Source organism: Macrosteles quadrilineatus, unplaced genomic scaffold, assembly GCF_028750875.1.
Source record: "Macrosteles quadrilineatus isolate MER2022 unplaced genomic scaffold, UCM_ALF_1.0 Scaffold_1__1_contigs__length_201487025, whole genome shotgun sequence".
Taxonomy (NCBI): domain Eukaryota; kingdom Metazoa; phylum Arthropoda; class Insecta; order Hemiptera; family Cicadellidae; genus Macrosteles; species Macrosteles quadrilineatus.
This window is the reverse complement of record NW_026542594.1, coordinates 86,595,182-86,616,864: the sequence shown is the minus strand read 5'-3', so window position 1 is coordinate 86,616,864 and position 21,683 is coordinate 86,595,182. Positions and strand designations below refer to the sequence as shown.

The following is a 21,683-nucleotide window of genomic DNA, read 5'->3' as shown; positions in this document are numbered from 1 at the left end:
TTATGTTTTGTCTTGAATTGTGATGAAGCCAGTTTTATGATATTAAAGTACAATATTAAATTAGTTTTATGAAAACTGTGTTACTTTATATAAGTAAAGTTATCAACACATTCAAAGAAGTTATCAATTAAAACTGAGAGCAGAAATAATGTGAACCTTGACGACGTGCAAACAGAGATATTTAAAATTAGTTTCTAACAAGTGTTTAACAACTCACTTAAGATGTACTTAAGATGTAGCTACAATTACTCGAATTTAAGCATAAAGGTTTCCTCGGCGTTATGTTTCATACTGTACTATGCGGCTCATTGAGCCGCACGGGTTCACTAGTAAACAGTGATTTTCTGAAGTAGTCCTCTATACTTTCTGATGGTACATTAGAGCGGTGGCTTTGCTTGGTATTGGTACGAGGCCTAGTCAAAGAGAGGCCTAAAACTTCTGCAGTCGTGTCATCATTTGCCATTAAATCCTTGAAGACGACTTCATCTTTCTTTCGTTCTTCTTTGAACAAATCCACTAGCCGTTCAATATGTTTTGCCTTATTTTTGTTTTCAATAACTGTTCAAACTGCAGAAAAATATGATGGCATTTTAGCGAATCTAACTCAGCAGTTCCAGGGTTAAGAAAAAATAAAACCACTTTTTCTGTATATTGCGTTACAGTATAAAAAGTGCAAATTTTGTGCGTTTTTTCCCCCCCAAAACTTAAGCTTAAACCAGACCAGAATCTGCCACAGACTCAAAGGACTCTTATTTAAAACCCTCATAAGGTATTAGCTTTGACTATTAATAACAACTTCAGTATCCAATAGTCAATGGTATTAGCCTAACACACTTTTCAGCTATTGTGATTAACCGGGGCGATGTCTACTTGTACCGGCGTCTAGTTGTACCTGCTGCATTTTGGTGACAGGCGTCTAGTTGTACCCCGTCCAAAGCTGTAGAGACAACTTGACGATGGTGCGGACGTCTAGTTGTACCTACGTCTAGTTGTCTCTACGTCTAGTTGTACCTCTTAAAAATCTACAGGTACAACTAGTCGGGAACGTCACCGTCTACTTGTACCTCATACGTCTGCGTCTACTTGTACCTACGACTACTTGTACCTACGACTACTTGTACCTACGACTACTTGTACCTACGACTAGTTGTACCTACGCCTACTTGTACCTACGTCTAGTTGTACCTGCGGCTAGTTGTATCTCCCCTTCAACTTGTCACCAGTTTAAGGGATTTATTTTATTTCTTTAAAAAAAATCATACAATCTTACAACAATTTATTATAAACAATTTGCTACAAAAGCCAGGAAAATTTGGCTTGTCTGCAGCTCATTGAGAAACCCCTGTTCTTGACAACGACGTACTTTGTGTCCCTTGGTCAGTCCTGATCCACATTACACTTTGGTTTTCCTTATTTCTTGTCAAGATCTGCTATCATTGTTTTTTCCACTTAAACTCTACCTTTCTATAGGAAACTAACATTAACTAGCTTAAACAACAACTTTAAACAATTATCTTAAATAAATAAATTCAGAGTTTACAAAAACAAGTAATTGAGTATAATAAAGTGTTTTTGTATGGTATTAGTCACGGAGAATATTACAATAAGTTCAAATTAAAAATGTATATGTTATTCTTATGGATATTACGTAAACTGGCGTAGTTTGGTAGTTGATGCATATACTTTGACAAATTAGTTTATTTCACACTTAACTACTAACTTTTCTAAAAAAAACATCTTAATTACCTTCTACGAAAACGTAATTAAAGCTCAGTATTGAAATACCGGTACCATTGAAAAATAACCCAGATATGACTTTTTTTGCGCGCGCTTATTAGTTCTTAGTAAAACTAATCTTGGTTTAGTTGCAGACTACATAGCCAGTGTACACATACCTAGCTCAGTATAAAATTTAGTTTATATAGTTTAAATGTAATGAAGAAATATATAAAAAGAACAAAATAATTATGAATGTAAAAAATAATTTACATATAATTGAATTTAACAAGAACATGTATTCAAAGGGAAAAATATACTATAATAGAAATTAAAATTCAGTTAAGTTTAATCACTACGAGCTGTTGGCCCTTCCTACGTAATAGCTATTAAAAGGTTCAGTTAAAACTTAAGGATAAATAAAGAAGCTTACTAATCCGTTTGGGATATAATTATTTTATCATTTCTGGTAATAATTTCAAGATTAAAAACAGACTTATTATAAAAAAAAAAAAAAATTATATTGTTAGAAATATACAGTATAAGGAAAATACAATTGAATGAACTCTATCAAACACTTAAATAAAAATATAGTTAGTAAGTTTTATTTAATCAGTGAGAACTGATTGGTTGCTTTAGTCAAATGTTAGTCAAATATATAGTCAATACCTAGCCGTGGTTCTTGTTGGTGTACGCAAACTTCGCTTGTCAAATTCCACTGACACAAGGGTCAAGCCTTGTCTCACCCTCGTCAAACATCAACCTGGCGGGTCGTACGCAGTCTTCGCTAAATTCCAGCTGTACGCAAATTTTGCGACACTACTTGGTAGATGTGTCCAAAGAAAGGTATGTATTGGTCTGTAGATGAGTTATCAAAAAAAAAACTAAGCAAAATCCCTTAGGACTCTGCCCTAGAAGCCTTTAAAGATCCCTCCACAGAGTTGTTTACATTTTGGCCATGTGAATAATACTTTTTAATGAAACAGCTGTTTATTTTTAAATTGTATTTCAAACAATGGAGTTAATGTTATTTTCTAATTTTAAAATTGTTTTTCTTATTTTTCAGCCATGTTTTGCAATGTAACATTCCATTACGAAATCAGTGCAAAATCCTTTTATCACAGCAATTCATAAATTATTTCTTATTGAACTATCTTATATCTATTGTACTGGATGGTGTCTGCTTTTTTCACCACTTTTGCCTACATTTTATCATATTATTCTACACATATCAAATATTTATGTACAAATATCTGCTCTTATCATGTCTAATAAAATCCAAACATAGAAACATTGCCTAAAATGGTACCTATCTTGACAAATTATTTGCACCTGCCTATATTACGAACTTTGGCGCACTGGGTTGGTAACATTATTGAAAATAACACGACATGTTGGCTGTAAGATATGGTACAGAGAGAAAATACTATTTATGCAGCTACTGTCATGACAGAAAGGTCATATTCCATTTAAACTAGATCACATAATCCTTTATAAAATACGTTGATTAACAATATTTAAACGTCAATGTATACGTAACAGCCAATTTACAGTGTTTTTTGTTTTTGGAAATGTCCCATTGCTATGTCATTTGCATTATTTGCTGCCAATAAAGTCAAAAGGCCGTATGAACTAGGAGGCCCCTAACAGTTCAAGAATAAAATCCAACTTCACTTCAAGTATTACACTACACCTAACATTCTGTAGAGAGATTATATTGACAACTTTATGTTATTGATAAGGCTGAGACAACTAACTGACATCCCCCATGTCAAGAAATTCCAGCTTCAACAGTAACCTCAAAATAAATTTCTCAAAAGTAAGCTAGAGGGTGCATTCGTTGGCACAGAAGTAAGATATGAACTGACGCGACGTGACGAAGGAAAAATCAAACTTACACTGTAACGGATATACCTCCCTTTGAATATGTCTTCCCAAAAAAAGTTTTCTTTTCAAATAAAATCATATTATGTACACTGATGAAATCACGGAAGTGTTTAACTACAAAAGATCCACCAATACGATTTTAATACTATTTAAAGGTTCTTCCAAAGGAAGAGATACCAGATAACATACTAATAATAACTCCGATGACGTACGGTAAGGGGAATATTTTATTCACTGAATGATCAACCGAATTTGGCGACTAACGCAATTAATATCAATATTGGTTTTACACTTATTATTCTTTAAACAATGCTAAATGCTCAAAATATGTAGCCTATATTTCATCCAATTTATCGCAGTTAGGTGAATTAACGTAATCCTTGAAAGTAACCGTCGATTTCGACGGGTTTCACCTAGTTACTATTAAATAGTATTAGTTAATATATCGATGTTCACATGACCGGATGAGTCATCAGCTCTATCCCTAGTTCGTCGGTCATTACTCCTCGAGGCACCGGCCGATGGACCAGGGAACAGCTATGATTTACACTATCACCCTCTACTACGACATTTTTTTTAGGCAAACATTCCAACGCTCATGATGACATCGAACACTCATGCATATTTTTTATATAGGCCTAGCCAGTCCAAAACCTGAATACACTGTAGGTATGAATCAGACCGCTTATATCATAAACAACTAAATATTAAGGCTAGTTTCCTAACCAGAGAACACACAAGAATGGCACTTTACAAGACTTTTTATACCAAGCCTTCATAAACTAAGAGTATTTCATAAGTTACGTTGCCTGTGTAGATTTAGACTTAAAATCAGTATAAAATCAGTAATGGGTTGAAAATCTAAGTGTTATTTACGTTTTGTTTGCATTATAATGTAGTGTACCTGTTTCTCGAAATCGACTAATTTTTAAGCTATGTGTATTACCAGGAATTATTTCAAAACTAATAAATAAATAACGTCTTTGTTGGGCAGCGTACATCAGATTATAGATCTGTTTTACATTAAAACTTTTGTCATTCAAGGAGTTTAAAATAATCAACTAAAAGCTTATGTTATTAATAAAAAAATCACACTGTTCATAACAGTTTGATATAATCAAAATTTTTTTGAAAATGTTTAATACTGTGAGTGAAAGAGTTTTTTTTTTAGCAACTACCACAGTACTACGTAAAATCAAAACAATATTTAGGTTGATTGGAGGTCAATCACTTTCTCGCAACTACGCGATAGAGGGCTGACCCAACACCCCAATAACTGGAATGGATTGTTGTGAAAGTAAACTCTAAGAATTTGCAAATGAAGTCCATTCTGAGTAACGTGTGGGGATTAACGGGACATTCTGTACGCTGTTTACAAAATATTTCCTTTGCCTTTCCAAGTACTGAATCTATATGGTTTTGCTTATATTAAACAGTAAGTCAAATACTTTGTAGCAGATGTCTTTAGCTGCATTTTACAACAGGTATTCCGTTCACCTTTCTCAGAAATAGCTGTTCATGGCGTGTTCCTGAATCAACAAAAAGGTATATTGTGTTATTGTCCTAATAAACACGAGAGACATTCGCCTATCTTTATGGTCGTATTATATAAATAACATTGAACTGATTAATTTAACAAATGATCATTGTTAATTTATTGTAACAATTAGGCTATTTATTTACTGTACATTTATGTTTTACATTTATGTTTTATATGTTTGTTTTGTGCTGTATTTATGTTTTAGTATATATATATACTGTTTAAATATTTATTTATTCAATCAATGTCCTGACTAATGAATACACAACCTAAACGATATTAACTAGAGATTTGATCATATTGTCATAGCATCTCTTTATAAGAAATCTGTCCCGAGTATGTGCAATTTTGGTTTATTAAACTTATTGGTAAATTGGTGTAAGATTGTTTTATGTTTATTCGTAATCCGGACGCATAATATCTACACGAAGTTGAAGCTTTTGCTTTGGTATTAACAGTCAAGTAAAATAAATAAATAATTAAAATAAATAAATAATAAATAATCTTATAAATTTAAGAAAATGGGTTATTCGTTTGGCTCTGCTACCCGACCCTTTTATTATTGAGGTCTCAAATTAAAGGTATGCAAGCACAGATTTGCCATCAAGCATCGGCGTATATTTTTCTATTATCTCACTCGGCTTATACGTAAACGAAATTGCTCCCCATGTTTTTCTTATGGGAGTTAAATTTGGTTTTCATGATTTTCTTCGTTAGGCTAAACAAATCATGTAAACAATTTAATTTTTGAGTTGTTCTAATTCTTATAACGTAGTTTTCTAAAGTTATCTGTTGTGGCTGCCTAGAAATAATCGGACGTTTGTTTCTCCTTAAAAAATGTATTGATAATTATAGTAGTGGTAGTTAATTATGTTACAAGACTATGACAAATTGCCAATTATTGAGTCAACTTGGTCCCCACGCACAGGCTTCGCATATGTGGGCCCTGTCGATTTTCAGAAATTACGTTCATTCTGTATCTATTATTCTTTTGTTATGAATCGCTTTTGATTTTATTTATTTGATTTAATTTTACTATGGTATTTTTCCGGACAAACTCCATTAAACATATAGCACGGGTCGAGGTTTATTTAACAACTTAAAACTAATTAATTCAACAATAGTTTGCCTGAAAACTATTTTACTAATATTTGTTTAAAGTTTTACAGAATACACTTACACATGATGCTATTGTATGTTTTTATTTATACATGATATAGTACTTACAACAAAACTTGTGAATTTTTGTGTTTAATTATACATTTATTGTATGGCAACAACGTAAACTTAAAGATAGGAGCGAGTGTATGCAATTCCAAGATAGAGTTTAGTATTCACCGATCCTACGATGCCGAAAATGACTTTTTTCAGCTCGGGATCATTTTTAAGTTCGAGACGAAGATGAAATCGGTCCGTGGTACGATTGCTGTTTTTCACCAAACTATACAAAACTGTGAAAATATATCAATAATGTATAGTGCAGTAGAAATAGGGTTTGAGGTGGAACTAATTGCAACAGAAATTATTCCAGTTAGAAATGGTAGGTAATACACTTATAAAAAACATACTAAAAATATACATTTGTACTGTTACGCAAAATACGGTTTTCTGGTCACGATTTAAAAAAAGTGTAAAATTTTAAATTATTGTTAAAAAATCTGGTTTGGTATCAAATTAAAAAACATTTCATGCTGGAAAAGAATATAATGGTTGAATTAAAAAAATACTGTTAACAGTGATGCACTATGGGCGAAAAAAAGTTTGTTTAAAAACGTGGCATTTGAAAAGTTTTTTATTTATAAGTTATTTTATACTTTTAAAATTTGTTTTTTTTTTCATTTTTGACCCTTAAAACGTAAAATTTCCCAATTTCTCTCTAGACGATTTTAAAGAGCTTAAAAAACAAATAGTTAAGTATATCAAAGGGGTTTTGTACGATTATTGGTAACATGGAAAATTCAAAAAATTGGAAATTTACAATCCCCATGTTATTCTTATGGAGAATATGGTAAAAAGTTGTAGTTTCCTTGTTTATGGATATATTTTGATAAAACTTTGAAGATTTATTTATTTTATACTAAACAATTAATATTCACTAAAAACACACTTAATTGGTTTCCTTGTAGCAGCAAACCTTGGTACTTGTTTCGTTAAACCTAATGTTATTTATTTAATAGACTAGCAACAGAGCCCATTGTGGTTAAATTAATGCAACGGTCTCTAGTAAAATAATGGTTATGAAATCCATACACCACTTTACTCACTAATATTTGGTACATATTAAGCTCATAACATTAGAATCACACACTTGACATAAGAAACACACTTTAAACTCAAATGCAAATTGTTAGCAACAATATTTAATCAAAGAAAATTTAATTAAATAACAATATAACAATAAGCTGTTAAATCATCAACTCATTTTTCGTATGGTAAGATTATGCATACTGGTAAATCAATTATTGCCATCTATAAAAATAATTGGTTTTTCTTTTCCGAGTCGGGTTAGCTATTCTACCAGACCGATTTTCATAATTTTGGCCTTAAGCCGGGTTTACACTATGTAGCTAAACCTGCTACTATGCAGATTTGTGTAACATCTAGCAATGTTATATAACATTTGCTAGAAGTAGAAAAAGTAACTTAACAAAAGTGCTATATAACACTGCTATATGTAGCAGATCCTGCTATAAAATTGTGCTATCCATCGGGAGTCGGTAAATATCAAAAGAAATACGTGCTACATCTAACATTGCCATATGTAGCAATGATATACATATATTTTTCGTCTAGCATCTGCTATATGTAGCGCTGAACGGTTTTGCTCAGCGATCTTTGTTTACAATGGAAGGACTGGAAACGGAAAGTGGCAGTGCCTAGGATCGGGATGATATTATCGGGGCTATTGATATTATAAACTTAATTGAACTGTTCCGTGGACAACCGGCGTTGTGATCATACGTAAAACGTTTTTGAAGTTACCGTCGCCTTATTTAGCGTTTTAATTATGAATTGTCAGGGTATTCATCATCATTAAGGTCCCGTAATAAATCTGCTACACTGTACTTATTTCTCGAAGCAAGAAGCGGTCAAACCTAAAACTTGCTAAAATCTTCGCTCCTGTCTGTCTCTCTTTCTGACTTCCAAGATCACCACGATAGCTGCCACGAACAATGTCTCTTCAGCGCACATTTCGATACGGAATGCGAATGAGGTTGTGCTACATATAAAATATAGCACGAGCACCAGAATCACTAAAATTGTTTGTAAATTTTTCATACAGCAAAAGTTATAAAGCAATGTTATATAGCAAAAGTTATATAGCAGGTTTTGCTACATAGTGTAAATTCGGCTTTAAACTAAAGCTATAGACACACCATAGATTTGCTATTAAGCGTCAGCACTCATTTTGACGTATATTTTGAGCTATGCACAAACTGCCTCCCTGTACATTACTTACAGGAGTTAAATTTGTTTTTTTCGAGTTCGTTCGGCTCTTCTACCGGACCGATTTTCATAATTTTGGTCTCAAAGCTATGCAAGCACATATTTGTCATCATTAATCTATCAAATGTATAACCCTACGAAAACAATTAAATCGGATTTTTTCAATTTTTACTTTAATTAAAAATGTATTCCAGCAGCTACATTATCCTATATGTTTTAATCTAAAAATCTTCAGTGAAATACCAGATTCCATTGGGATTATTGATTATTGAGATTGGACGTACCTAAAGCACACTGCTAAATTATAAACGACCCAAATTGTTTAAAAGTGGAGTTATCTATCATCGATTTATAGTTAAAAAGATCTTACTTGCAAAGTCAACAGTACCTAAGCTAATTGTCGACGTTGACGGGTTTCACCTAGCAAATCTTAAAAAATCAAACTTTAATAATTATTTGAAAATCTACACGAATTCCTTTCCAATGACCCATTAGGTTATAAAATCGGTCCAGTAGAACTCTAGATTTAGTTGTACAAAGATGTTTAAAACAGAATTACTAGATTTAATTGAAAATCAATTAAGACAAATGGAAATTCGTTTAGTCTGCAGGTTTGCTGCGGCGGGGGTATTTTGTACTACGATCGTATTTCTAAATAGTGCTTATAACCACTATTATAACATTTTTCAGCATTAAATTTCCTATAATTTGATACCCAAAAAGTTATTTTTACGAATATTAAAATTTTGACACTTTTTTCAAGATGGCGGCCAAAAAACGTATTTTGCGCCACAGTGCGGATGTATATTTTTAGTATGTTGATCAGAAGCATACTACCTACCATTTACAGCAAGAATCATTTCTGTTGCAATTAGTTCCACCTTAAGCTATATTTTCGATTATTTCTACTGCACTAGTAGGCAAGCATGTTTCTTTACAACCTTTTTATCAGCTCGTGAACATCACAGAGAAAATATCCGCATATCGGTGGAAATGTATTTTCCTGTCGATCTACAGAATGCCTTTATAAATTAAAATAGACTAAAAAGACATAAAAAAAGAATTACAAATGTTTAAAACTAACATGGATTTAACGGGTTGCTATGCTGGTGACGAAATAACAACTAATTATGAAAATAAAATCAAAACAAATGGAACATATTCCAATCACATTTATTATTTACAGTGTATGTTAAATGGAGAAGTATGTGTAGTACATTGCATAGTTTTTGTCGAGTTTTCAACCGCTGGACCTCAACTTTATTGTACACTTCATTGTTCATTGATCACTGGGAAATCCATTGTAAACTATAAGATATGCACACTAATCAATGCAAATACTTTAAGGTTATGTGAAAAAATATTTAAAGGAATCAGCAAAAATAGTAATACATAATTGCTGGGCAGCGGTCTATTGCAATTCATTAGGGATATACTGCTTGTATATTTAATGATGATATATATAAATGTTTTAATTAAATAAGCGATTTTCGGTACTAGGGCTGGAAAATTTTAATCACAACTATAGCTGCCATTTCGACCCTGGACAGCAATGCGTAGCTTTCAGCCTCCAATTAACGTCTGTAAAACTACTAAAACATCGTATTGCGTTGAAAAATATTTGCCAATCATACTCAATCAACTCGGAACACTGCAGTTCCTGATTTAATTAAGGGTATTATTAAAAAGTACTCGTGCAGTAATCAATTAAACAGGGTAACGAATTGAAGGATAGATACAACTAGACTATAAGGACGCAAAATACGCGTAGGTACAACTAGTCGTAGGGACTACTAGTCGTAGGGACTACTAGTCGTAGGGACAACTGGTCGCATCCGTACAAGCTAGGTGATACTACTTGTCGGTGGGATACACGTCTAGTTGTACCTACGTCTACTTGTACCTACGTCTAGTTGTACCTCCTAAAAATCTGCAGGTACAACTAGTCGGGTGAGCCACCGTCTACTTGTACCTACGTCTAGTTGTACCTACGTCTACTTGTACCTACGTCTAGTTGTACCTCCTAAAAATCTGCAGGTACAACTAGTCGGGTGAGCCACCGTCTACTTGTACCTACGACTAGTTGTCCCTAGGCCTCGAGGTACAAGTAGACGGAGGGACAACGAGACGCGGTCCCTGATTAACCTATCTGCATTTATCATAATCTACTATTAAAAGAAAAACAATCTAACATCACAATATAAAAGAAAAACCAAATTTTTTAAATATATAAGATATAGCATAGTCTACTTTATATAGTCATATACCATCAGTAATCACATAGGTCTCTTAAGTTTGACTGTGTACTGTTACTATTTGCTGATTTTGTGAGGATTAAATAGGAATAAATATGTTTTATCAAAACGATTTGTTATATTCAAATAATTTCCAAGAAGCCTTTTTAAAATGTTTTATAAACAAATTACCGTTACCTATTTGCTGATTTTGTGAGGATTAAATAGGAATAAATATTTTTTATCAAATTATTGTACTACTATATTATTATATTACTATTAGTAATATTCTATTCAGATAATTTCCAAGAAGCCTTTTTAAAATGTTTTATAAACAAATTATCTTCATATTTATTCTTACTAGTGTCCCTGTTGCTCGAATTTGAGCAATTGCTAAGTATTACAGGCGTTATTTTAAAACGAATAACAACCATAATTTCTGATGACTTTAAAAGATTTGACTCAAAAGATTATGGAAACTCAATATGTACGTATAACAGATCGATATAATCATCATTTCTTGTAAATATCTTATCATTTTTCAAAAGCTGATCTTGTTTATTCAGTGTTTTCTACAAATCGCCTTGCTCATAGCCGCATTAAGTTGTCCATAATAACAATTATAAATTCTAAAAAAAAACAATATTTCTATTTCTTCTCCTTGGTGGTGTTCTATGACTATCCTGTGTTTCCATGGTTTGCAAATCGGCTCTTTCAATGATTGCTAAGAAATGCAGCACAGTGTTAACTCAGTTTTCTTTTTAGTATTTCAATTTATCCAGGGTCTCTTGCTTTATTTATGCCAACCCAAATTTAAAGGATAAATATTTAACTTCAACCAAATCAGTAAATGTTTGTAGCAAACTGTTAAATTAGCAAACTTATTGACTGTTTACAATAATTAACATATGTTCTTCTTCTCAATTTTAATTTCTGACAACAGCTGGAGTTTTATAATAATTTTTGTTTCCCATGTTAATCTTATGGAGAAATACAAAACTTTAAAGGGCCCCAGGGCCTCACTCTCTAATTATTTCCCTAAAAAGAAAGTTTCCTGCACAACTTCACGTTACGCTCTTTCCAATGACAACAAAAACATGTCAATCGGTTCAGTAGTTTCGGAGGAGTAATTGTCACAAAAAACCTGCTTGTCTATTAAATAAGTACTGTATATAGATATAGATATAGATTATAATTTGATCCCTCTATTTCAGAAATCATGGCAGAGAAAATATTGTAAATTGTACAAGGCTAGTAAATATGGAATAGAACGACTAGAAGTGTTTGACAGTGAAGAAGATGCGATGAAAACTTCCTTAATGCCAATCATAACATTGGAAAACTGTATCAAGATTACTGAGGACCCTCAAAAACATAACCAACCACATGTGTTTTTGGTAAGTACGGTATTCAATCAATGCATGTTTAATTAATCAGAACTATTCTACTTCCAGGCAAATTGCTCGAAATTATATTTACACTCTCTTGTGCCCCATTTACATTAGAACCTCAAATCAAATCATCTTTATTCCATAGACACAAATTGTATATTGAAAAGTACAATAGTGTATAGGCTGCGTCAACAAAATAATACAACCTAGGGGTAAATTAAAACTAATCTAAGGTTGAGGCAAAATAATCTTCTATTTTATAAAAACAGTTTTTTTGTAGAATTCTTTTGATGGCTACTTTAAGAACACTTAATGGTAACATTTTTTTTAACTGGTAACTTGTTGTACAATTTGGTAGCGGTATATATTTAAAGCTAGCTTGAGTGGTGGCATAAAGGCACTGATCTATTCTTAAATTATTACAATTCCTTGTGGCATACTTGTGCACATCCTTATTACAAAGTAAAATATCACAGTTGTTTTAGCGAATTTCCCATATAGGGAATATAGGGAATAAGCTATTACCGTAGTACTCATGGTAAGACCTGGACACGGGACCGATTTTTTTTTTTCGTTTTGAGGTCCCTAGAGTCCAAAAACACCATCCGTTCAAATTCATATATATATATATATATGTGTCCGTCAGCACGATAACTCGAGCAAAAATGATCCGATTTTGATGAAATTTGGTACAAACGTGTAAACGTACGTTTATTCGAACGAGTTCGCGATCCAGCATGATCGGACCATGGGAACGGGGGTTTACGGGGGGTTTTATGGGGTAAAAATAGGTTTTTCCCATTTTTGACCCTAAAAACATAATATTTAGCAATTTCTTTCCAAACCATTTTGTAGAGCTTAAAAAAGCAAATAATTTAGTAAATTGAAGTGTTATTATGCGCCTAATGGTTACGGAGAAAATTCCAAAAAATTTTAAATTTAAAATTCCCACGTTATTCTTATGGAGAATAAGTAAACTGTTGTAGTTTGCTTGTTTCTGAACATATTTTGATCAAATTTGGAAAATGTTTTTATTTCTTACTAACTATTCACATTTTACAAAAAAAAAAAACAGTTTTACCCTCCCTGATGCAGCAAACCTAAGTATGTGTTAAACTGATTATATTTAAATAGGGAATAAATGTGATATTTTTAAGGAGACATTTTAGTGTAAATCCAACCAGGCAAATGGAAATTCGCTTAGTCTGCAGGTTTGCTGCGGCGGGGATATTTTTAATATATAACAGGCATTGAAAGATATAAATACAGGTTAAGGGCATCATAGACAATTTCTTAAATATAGGCAAAATAACTTCTTGATCAGCATCGTACGTGTTATTAAATTTACGAAAAGTAAATAAAGAAACGTCTAATAACACCTAAAACATATATTTATGCTTATACTGTTACTCACAAGACGGTAAATGGTAAATATACAAAAAGGTGGATCGATTTTGATTGGACACTCCAATCGTAATCGATCACCACTTACCACCTTTTTTGTATATTTACCGTTTTGTGAGTAACAGTATAAGCAAAAATATATTTTTTAAGTGTTATAAGACGTTTCTTTATTTACTTTTTGTAAATATAGGCTTACAATGACTACGTGGTGGAGCATTACTTAACAGTCTAATGGCTCTTTTTTGTAAAACAAACAAGAAGTTGGCATGGCTACAATTAGCCCAGAGAATGGCACTATACACTAAATGAATATGAACATAACTAAAATACACAGTTAACAATATATCTGGAGAAACAATTGATTTTAAATTTCTTAAAACTAATGTACCTGTTGCTCGAATTCGAGCAATTGCGAAGCATTACAGGCGACTCAAAGATCATGGAAATACTCACAATCTACACAACAGTTAGATATAATCAAAATCTTTTGTAAATATCTTATATTTTTTTCAAAAAGCTGATCTTGTTTTTTAGTGTTTTCTACAAATGTTTCCCTCTCATAGCGCATTAGGTTGTCTATGATAACGATTATAAATGAAAAAAAAAAACATTATTTCTATTTCTTCTACTTGGTTGTGTTTTATGACTTTTTCTATGTTTCCATTGCTTGCAAATCGGTTATTTCAATGATTGCTCAAGAAATGTAGCGTATTGTTAATTGAGTTTTATTTTTAGCCTATATCAAATTGTCCAGGATTTCTAGCTTTTTTCCATTGTAATAATTTCACCAACCCAAGTTTCGTCTACAGATGCAATACGCCAAAGAATATCACTTTCGTACAATCTCCAAGAAGTGGTAAAAAAAAGGCAGAAACCAAGCCATACAATAGATATAAGTTAACTCCATAAGAAATAATTTTAAGAGTTACTGTGATATTAGGATTTTCCACTGATTTGGTAATAGAACATTATATTGCAAAACATGACACGATGCAGAATAAAATTGATTTTAAAATCAGAAAAACCCATACTGTACTTCATTTTGAAAAATTCAATAAATCACAATTTAAATATTAACAGCTGTTTCATTAAAAAGTAGTGTAGAATTATGCATATGGTAAACAAATTTGAAGAGGCAACTTTAAAGGCTTCTGGGGCAGAGCCCCAAGGGAATTTACCTCGTTCCTCTTTTGATGGCTCATCTAATAGACGAAGACCTTTCTTTAGAGACCCCTACCAAGTTTCTACGCCCAGCAGTTCTCTAAAATTAGCTGGGACAAAAACCCAGTTTTTCCTCCATAAGAATAACATGGGATGGGAATTCAAAGGCCACTGGGGTAGAGCCCCATGGGAATTTACCACGTTTCTCTTTTGATGGCTCATCTACAGACCAAGACCTTTCTTTAGACACCTCTACCGAGTTTCTGCGCCCAGCCGTTCTCTCAATTTAGCTATGACAAAGAAAAACCGTTTCAAATTAATATGTAGATAAAAATTCCTTTGGAGAGTTTTGGAGCGATAACATCAATATGGGAAAACCATTTTAGGTTGCTCTGCATCATCACACCTAAGAATTTTACTGGATTTTGAGAATTCTTATAAGCTTTCTTTTGAATATTGGTGAGTTTCGATTTGTATACAGCAATGGTTATAGAATCTTACTTATTTCCTATAATCAATGACAAAATCACAGAGTAAATAAACTAACCTCATAGTTCTTTAAAACATTTTTTTATTCAACCAGCTGTTAGTTATAACAAATTATGTTGTACTAAAACAAACTAAATATTTTAGAGACTGCTTAAAATAATTAATTAGAACATCTAGTATTTTACCAGATTTAAACTGTAAATATAAATAAACTCTCATCCTCTTACCGAGTAAATGAACATATCAATCATTACACATAGTATAAATAAGTCAATTCTACGTATGTCATTTAATTTTCATCCAAATGCTGAATTTGTGTCGAAAACCCTGAATGATTACAGCTGTTACGTTAAGCTAATGGTATTATACCAAAAGCTATAGTAGAATGTTAGCGTCGGCTGCTAGACTTTTTAAAAATTAAAACTTAGGCCTAATTAAAAAAAAAAAAAAAAAAAAAAAAACTGATTACCTAAACTAAAATTATGGCTTCGACATTCTCTAGTTTACAAAATTATCTTACTATCAACACAAAAATTATGAAAATCTGTCAAGTGGTAGATTCAGAATCGTGAAAAAAAACCCTATCACGTTTTAATATGCAGTGTGTAAATTAAGTATTGAAACAAATCTGTATTTCTAAAACCGAAATAGATATAAATATTCTGTTTGTGGCAATAATTGTTAACAAAGTTTCCACAATTTTTTACATCAAAAATATTTTTCAACCCCTCTAACACGGTAGGGGGTGACTTATTTTTTTCAAATAGCAACCCCTATTGAGTGACCCCTCATTTTGAAGGGTTTGTGAAAAGAAACACAATGACCCAAATCCGAGGTGAATATCTCACCCCTAGCCAAAATGGCGGATATTCCAAAATGGGTGCTTTTTTACAAAAATAAAATTTTGGAATACCCACCATTTAGGCTAGGGGTGAAATATCTACCTCGGGTTTGCGACATTGTTTTTCTTTTAACAAACCCTTCAAAATGAGGGGTCATTCAATAGGGGTTGTTATTGAAAAAAATAAGTCACCCCCACCCCCTACCCTGTTTAAGGGGTTGAACAATAATTATTGTTGATGTAAAAAGTTTCGGAACCTATGTATATTGTCAATTCCACAAACAGAATATTTCTATCTATTTTGGTTTTAAAAGTACAGATTTCTTTCCATTATTTGTGAAATTGGTGCTTTTTCACATACAGAAAATCAAATTTTGGAATACCTGCCATTTTGGCTAGGGGTGAGATATCCACCTCGGGTTTGCTTCATTGTGTTTCTTTTGACAAATCCTTCAAAATGAGAGGTCACTCAATAGAGGTTGCTATTTGAAAAAGAGTCACCCCCTACCCCTTACCCTGTTAGGGGGGGTTAAAAAATATTTGAGATGTAAAAAATTGCGGAACCTTTGTTAATAATTATTGCCACAAACAGAATATTTATATATATTTTGGTTTTAAAAATACTGATTTGTTTCAATACTTAATTTACACACTGTATGATTAGGTTTAACAAGTGCTAAGGTTTCCTTAAGCGGAAGGTAAAAAGTTTTGTTTTGACCATTTGTCAATAGTATAGGATGTAGGCCTAATGAATAAATATGCCAAACTTTATCAACATATATCCATAAACAAGTAAACTACAACAGTTTTCATTTTCTCCATAAAACATGGTAATTTTAAATTACACTTTTTTTTGTATTTTCTCCTTAATTGTTAGGCATACAACAGCGCTTCACTATACTAAATTATTTCTTTTTTAAGCTCTACAAAATGGTTTAGAAAGAAATAGCAACAAATTTATGTTATTAAGGTAAAAAATGGAAAGAACCCATTTTCAACCCATAAAACCCCCTATAAACCCCTGTTCCCATGGTCGGATCATGCTGGTTCGCAAACTCGTTCGAATAAATGTAGGTTTACACGTTTATACCGAATTTAATCAAAATTATATATATATATATATGTATATGAATTTGAATGGATGGTGTTTTTGGCCTCTGGGGACCTCAAAACGAAAAAATAAATCGGTCCTGGGTCCAGGTCTTACAATGAGACCTACGGTAATAGCTTATTCCCTATATGGGAAATTAGCTATATTCCTGCTAGTGCTCCTACAATTTGTATAGTTTATTTGTAAAAATATTAATTAGGTACATTCCATATCTGATGTGTGTAAAAATAGTACACAGTAACTCTATAATTTAATTTTAAAAGATAAACTTATTTAAAAGTGCAGATCTTTTTACTTTTAAAACCTAACGAGGTGTTAGCCCGTCCTACGTACGGGAATTAAGTAGTCAGTTAAAACCGTATACAATTCAGATCAGCTAGTTTACACACATATAAAGACAAAGTTTCTTGCGGTTTTAATGTGACCTTGATCATTACACACCCTCATTGAATAAATGTACATCGTAATTTCCCATATTAGTTAATTTAAACTTCAATATATTCATAGTTGAAATAAAAGTGATATTCTCATGTTTGGGGGCGCTGAAATAGGCGCCCCCAAACGTAACCACAACTGAACACGATTTCATAAAAGGATGGTTTGTCTAATTGCAGTATCCTAGGTCAATGTTGACGTTGTGTTCAATCTATGTCATCCATCTGTTTATCTTTGTAACCCGGCTGAGGTTGTGGTGGTAATTTAAAATCGTGATTCCTGATTATTCTTGATCTTCGTTTTATGACATCAATATTTCCGGGCCTAATCCAAACAAAGTTAAAGCAGACAAACATTAATTGTAAACAAAAAGCTACCATGACAAATTAAAACATGTAAACATTGTTATTTTTCTAATCTTTCCTTGAAAAGTGGAGCAGTAAAATAATTTTCATTTATCCTTTTTTATTAAGACTCGTGTACAGAGCCTCGATTTGTACTGTGGTTTAATTAATTTTGTTTAAAACTGTGGTCTAATTATCTCTACTAATCTTACTTATTTCTTATAATCAATGACAAAATAAGAGTAAATAAAATTGGTTAAAACTGTGGTCTAATTATCTCTACTAATCTTACTTATTTCTTATAATCAATGACAAAATAAGAGTAATTAAAATAACCTCATAGTTCCATAGTTTATATTTAACCAGCTGTTAGTTAAAACAAATTATATTGCTCTAAAACAATTTAAAGATTACAAAGATTGCTTTAAAAAATAATTTGAACATCCTAGTATTTTTCTATGTACATTTAATTAATCTGTCATCCTCTTACAGAATAATTGAACGTATCAATGATTAGCATTACACATAGTATAAATAAGTCAACCCTAAGTATGTCTTTATATTTTTATCCAAATGCTGAATTTGTGACACAAAAGCTGAATGTTTACAGCTGTTATGTTAAACAAATTATTTTATGCCAAAAGCTAGTTTAGAATCTTAGCGTCGGCTGCTAGACTTTTTAAAAATTAAAACTTAATTTCCAAAAAATGGGGACCCTAAACTAAAATTATGGCTTCGACATTCCCTAGTTCTCCAAATTATCTTTCTTTCAACACAAAAAACATGAAAATCCGTCGAGTGGTTGATTCAGAATCGTGAAATAAAAAAACACTTTCGTTTTAATATTATAGACGAGGTGTTAGCCCGTCCTACGTACGGGAATTCAGTAGTCAGTTATAAAACCATGTACAATTCAGATCAGCTAGTTTTAACTTTGGTGCCCTAACATCAAAACTAATCGTCACACCTATCCTTTATATCAATTTCACTGCATTAATTGCTAAATAAATAAGCTTAAACAAAGAAAAGTAAAAACAATAACAGTTTGTTTTGAAACAGCTGTTTGGTTCTAATAACATTCATTTGAAAAAAAGAACTGGTCACATGTAGCAGGAATATAAAAAGTAAACACGCTACGCTAGTAAAGCTAATAACGTAATTGTCAATGTTTATTATCCATACCGTTATCAGTTCTATCCTTGATAATTACCCACCCTCATTGAATAAATAATGTACATCGTAATTTCCCATATTAGTTCATTTAAACTACAAAATATTCATAGTTGAAATAAAAGTGATGATATTTTCACGTTCAAACGTAACCACAACTAAACACGATTTCATAAAAGGATGGTTTGTCTAATTGCAGTATCCTAGGTCAATGTTGACGTTGTGTTCAATCTATGTCATCCATCTGTTTATCTTTGTAACCCGGCTGAGGTTGTGGTGGTAATTTAAAATCGTGATTCCTGATTATTCTTGATCTTCTTTTTATGACATCAATATTTCCAGGACTAATCCAAACAAAGTTAAAGCAGACAAACATTAATTGTAAACAAAATGCTACCATGAAGAATTAAAACATGTAAACTTATTTATCTCTTATGTTATTTTTCTAATCTTTCCTTGAAAAGTGGAGCAGTAAAATAATTTGCATTTATCCTTTTTTATTAAGACTCGTGTACAGAGCCTCGATTTGTACTGTGGTTTAATTAATTTTTGTTAAAACTGTGGTTTAAACTGTGGTCTAATTATCTCTACTAATCTTACTTATTTCTTATAATCAATGACAAAAATAAAATAACCTCATAGTTCCATAGTTTATATTTAACCAGCTGTTAGTTAAGACAAATTATATTGCTCTAAAACAAATCAAAGATTGCTTTAAAAAATAATTTGATCATCCTAGTATTTTACTATGTATATTTAATTAATCTGTCATCCTCTTACAGAAGAATTGAACGTATCAATGATTAGCATTACACATAGTATAAATAAGTCAATCCTAAGTATGTCTTTACATTTTAATCCAAATGCTGAATTTGTGACACACTGAATGTTTACGGCTGTTATGTTAAGCAAATTATTTTATGCCAAAAGCTAGTTTAGAATCTTAGCGTCGGCTGCTAGACTTTTTTAAAATTAAAACTTAATTTCTAAAAAACTGGGACCCTAAACTAAAATTATGGCTTCGACATTCCCTAGTTCTCAAAATTATCTTTCTTTCAACACAAAATTCATGAAAATCCGTCGAGTGGTTGATTCAGAATCGTGAAATAAAAAAACACTGTTTCGTTTTAATATTATAGATTATGTTTTAGGTCAAAATAAGCTCAAAAGAATCAAACAAAGTAGTACCTTAGTGTAGAAATAAAATCAATTACTGAACACTGATGTATCATTAGAAATACCCCCCATCAAAGCGAACCTGCAGACTAAGCAAATTTCCATTTGCCATTGGACTTTCACTTAAAAATTTCCAAAGTGTTGTTCTGGAGGGTAATATACATACGAATCTCCTAAAACTGTGCCAAAATCCCGGACTACACGATTTTTTTTTTAAACTCATTTAGCTTTGTTGACTGTGTTAAAAAGTATTTTCGTTATTTAACCTAAGCCTAGTTTGTTTAAATAATGTTCCAATATCACAAAAAATATTTGAGTTAGTCACAAAAATTGTCTCTTCGACCCTTGATTTAAACTTGAGCTCAGGTATCAGCTGGTGTTTGGTAAAAATAAACCCCATTTGATTTAGCAGGCGACAAACAGCTGTTTTCCGGACTAAACCCTTGTGTGGAAAGTTTATTAAAACAGTGTAGCGTGGTAAAAATATGTAAACAATGTGAGTTTTCTAGTTGTTGCACAGAGGCCAATCAATGAACTGTCAAAGTATTTACACATTAAAACTTTGGAATCCCATGGGGCGTGTCCCAAGAATAGGAATATAAGAACAGGAATTGGCCTATGTGTTACCCAGGTATACAAGAAATGTTATTTCAATCGGTTCAGTGGTTCAAGTAAGATTGAATAGTACACAGACACACCCAATCTCTTAAATAGATATTAGTATAGATGAAACATATATGGGCTTCCTGAAATACATGCACAGGGAATAACGAATATAAATTCTAACAAATAGCAATATTCGTTAGTTTTTTTGGCTAACTTCTATTTTATTTGTTAGTTTATAAACTAACTAACTAATAACTTCTATCTAAAACTAGATATACTAACTAAAAACGTGTAACTAGTTAGAGTTTTTTACTAACTTTCCCAACTATGCTGAAATAGTACAATCTATTAAAGTACAGTATGTATAATAATAAATGTATGCATTATTATAAGGCTAGTTCTAAAAATTATTATTTAATATCTCATTAATCTCATTATAGGTGGTGACAAAAACCAACATTCAGCACTTTGCAGCAAACACAGAAGATGAAATGTGGCAATGGGTTACAACTTTGCAATCTGTCGCATTCAAAGATACTGTTTCTCGACAAACTATTGAAGAGGACAATGAACTCTACTGTTCTTCTGAAGATGGTAAAATTGTTATTAAACTTTTTTTATCACTTAACTTTACTAAAGTAATAGACTCTTGTTCAGTATGTTTCTAATTGAATTAATTCAATGCAAACTTGGGTTCAATGTTGAAGACAACCAAAGTTTAGTTTGCTCCT

At 31.9% G+C, this 21,683-nt stretch overlaps 1 protein-coding gene across 2 annotated transcripts in view; it reads left to right on the top strand.

The window, feature by feature from the left end:
• LOC129000456 (docking protein 2) overlaps window positions 1-21,683 on the top strand; it is a 53,617-nt gene that overhangs the window by 16,472 nt on the left and 15,462 nt on the right. For both annotated transcript variants that reach the window (XM_054428499.1, XM_054427717.1), the window contains exons 2-3: window positions 12,039-12,221; window positions 21,393-21,546. In XM_054428499.1, coding sequence (XP_054284474.1) covers window positions 12,039-12,221; window positions 21,393-21,546 — 337 coding nt within the window. The remainder of the gene's footprint in view (window positions 1-12,038; window positions 12,222-21,392; window positions 21,547-21,683) is intronic.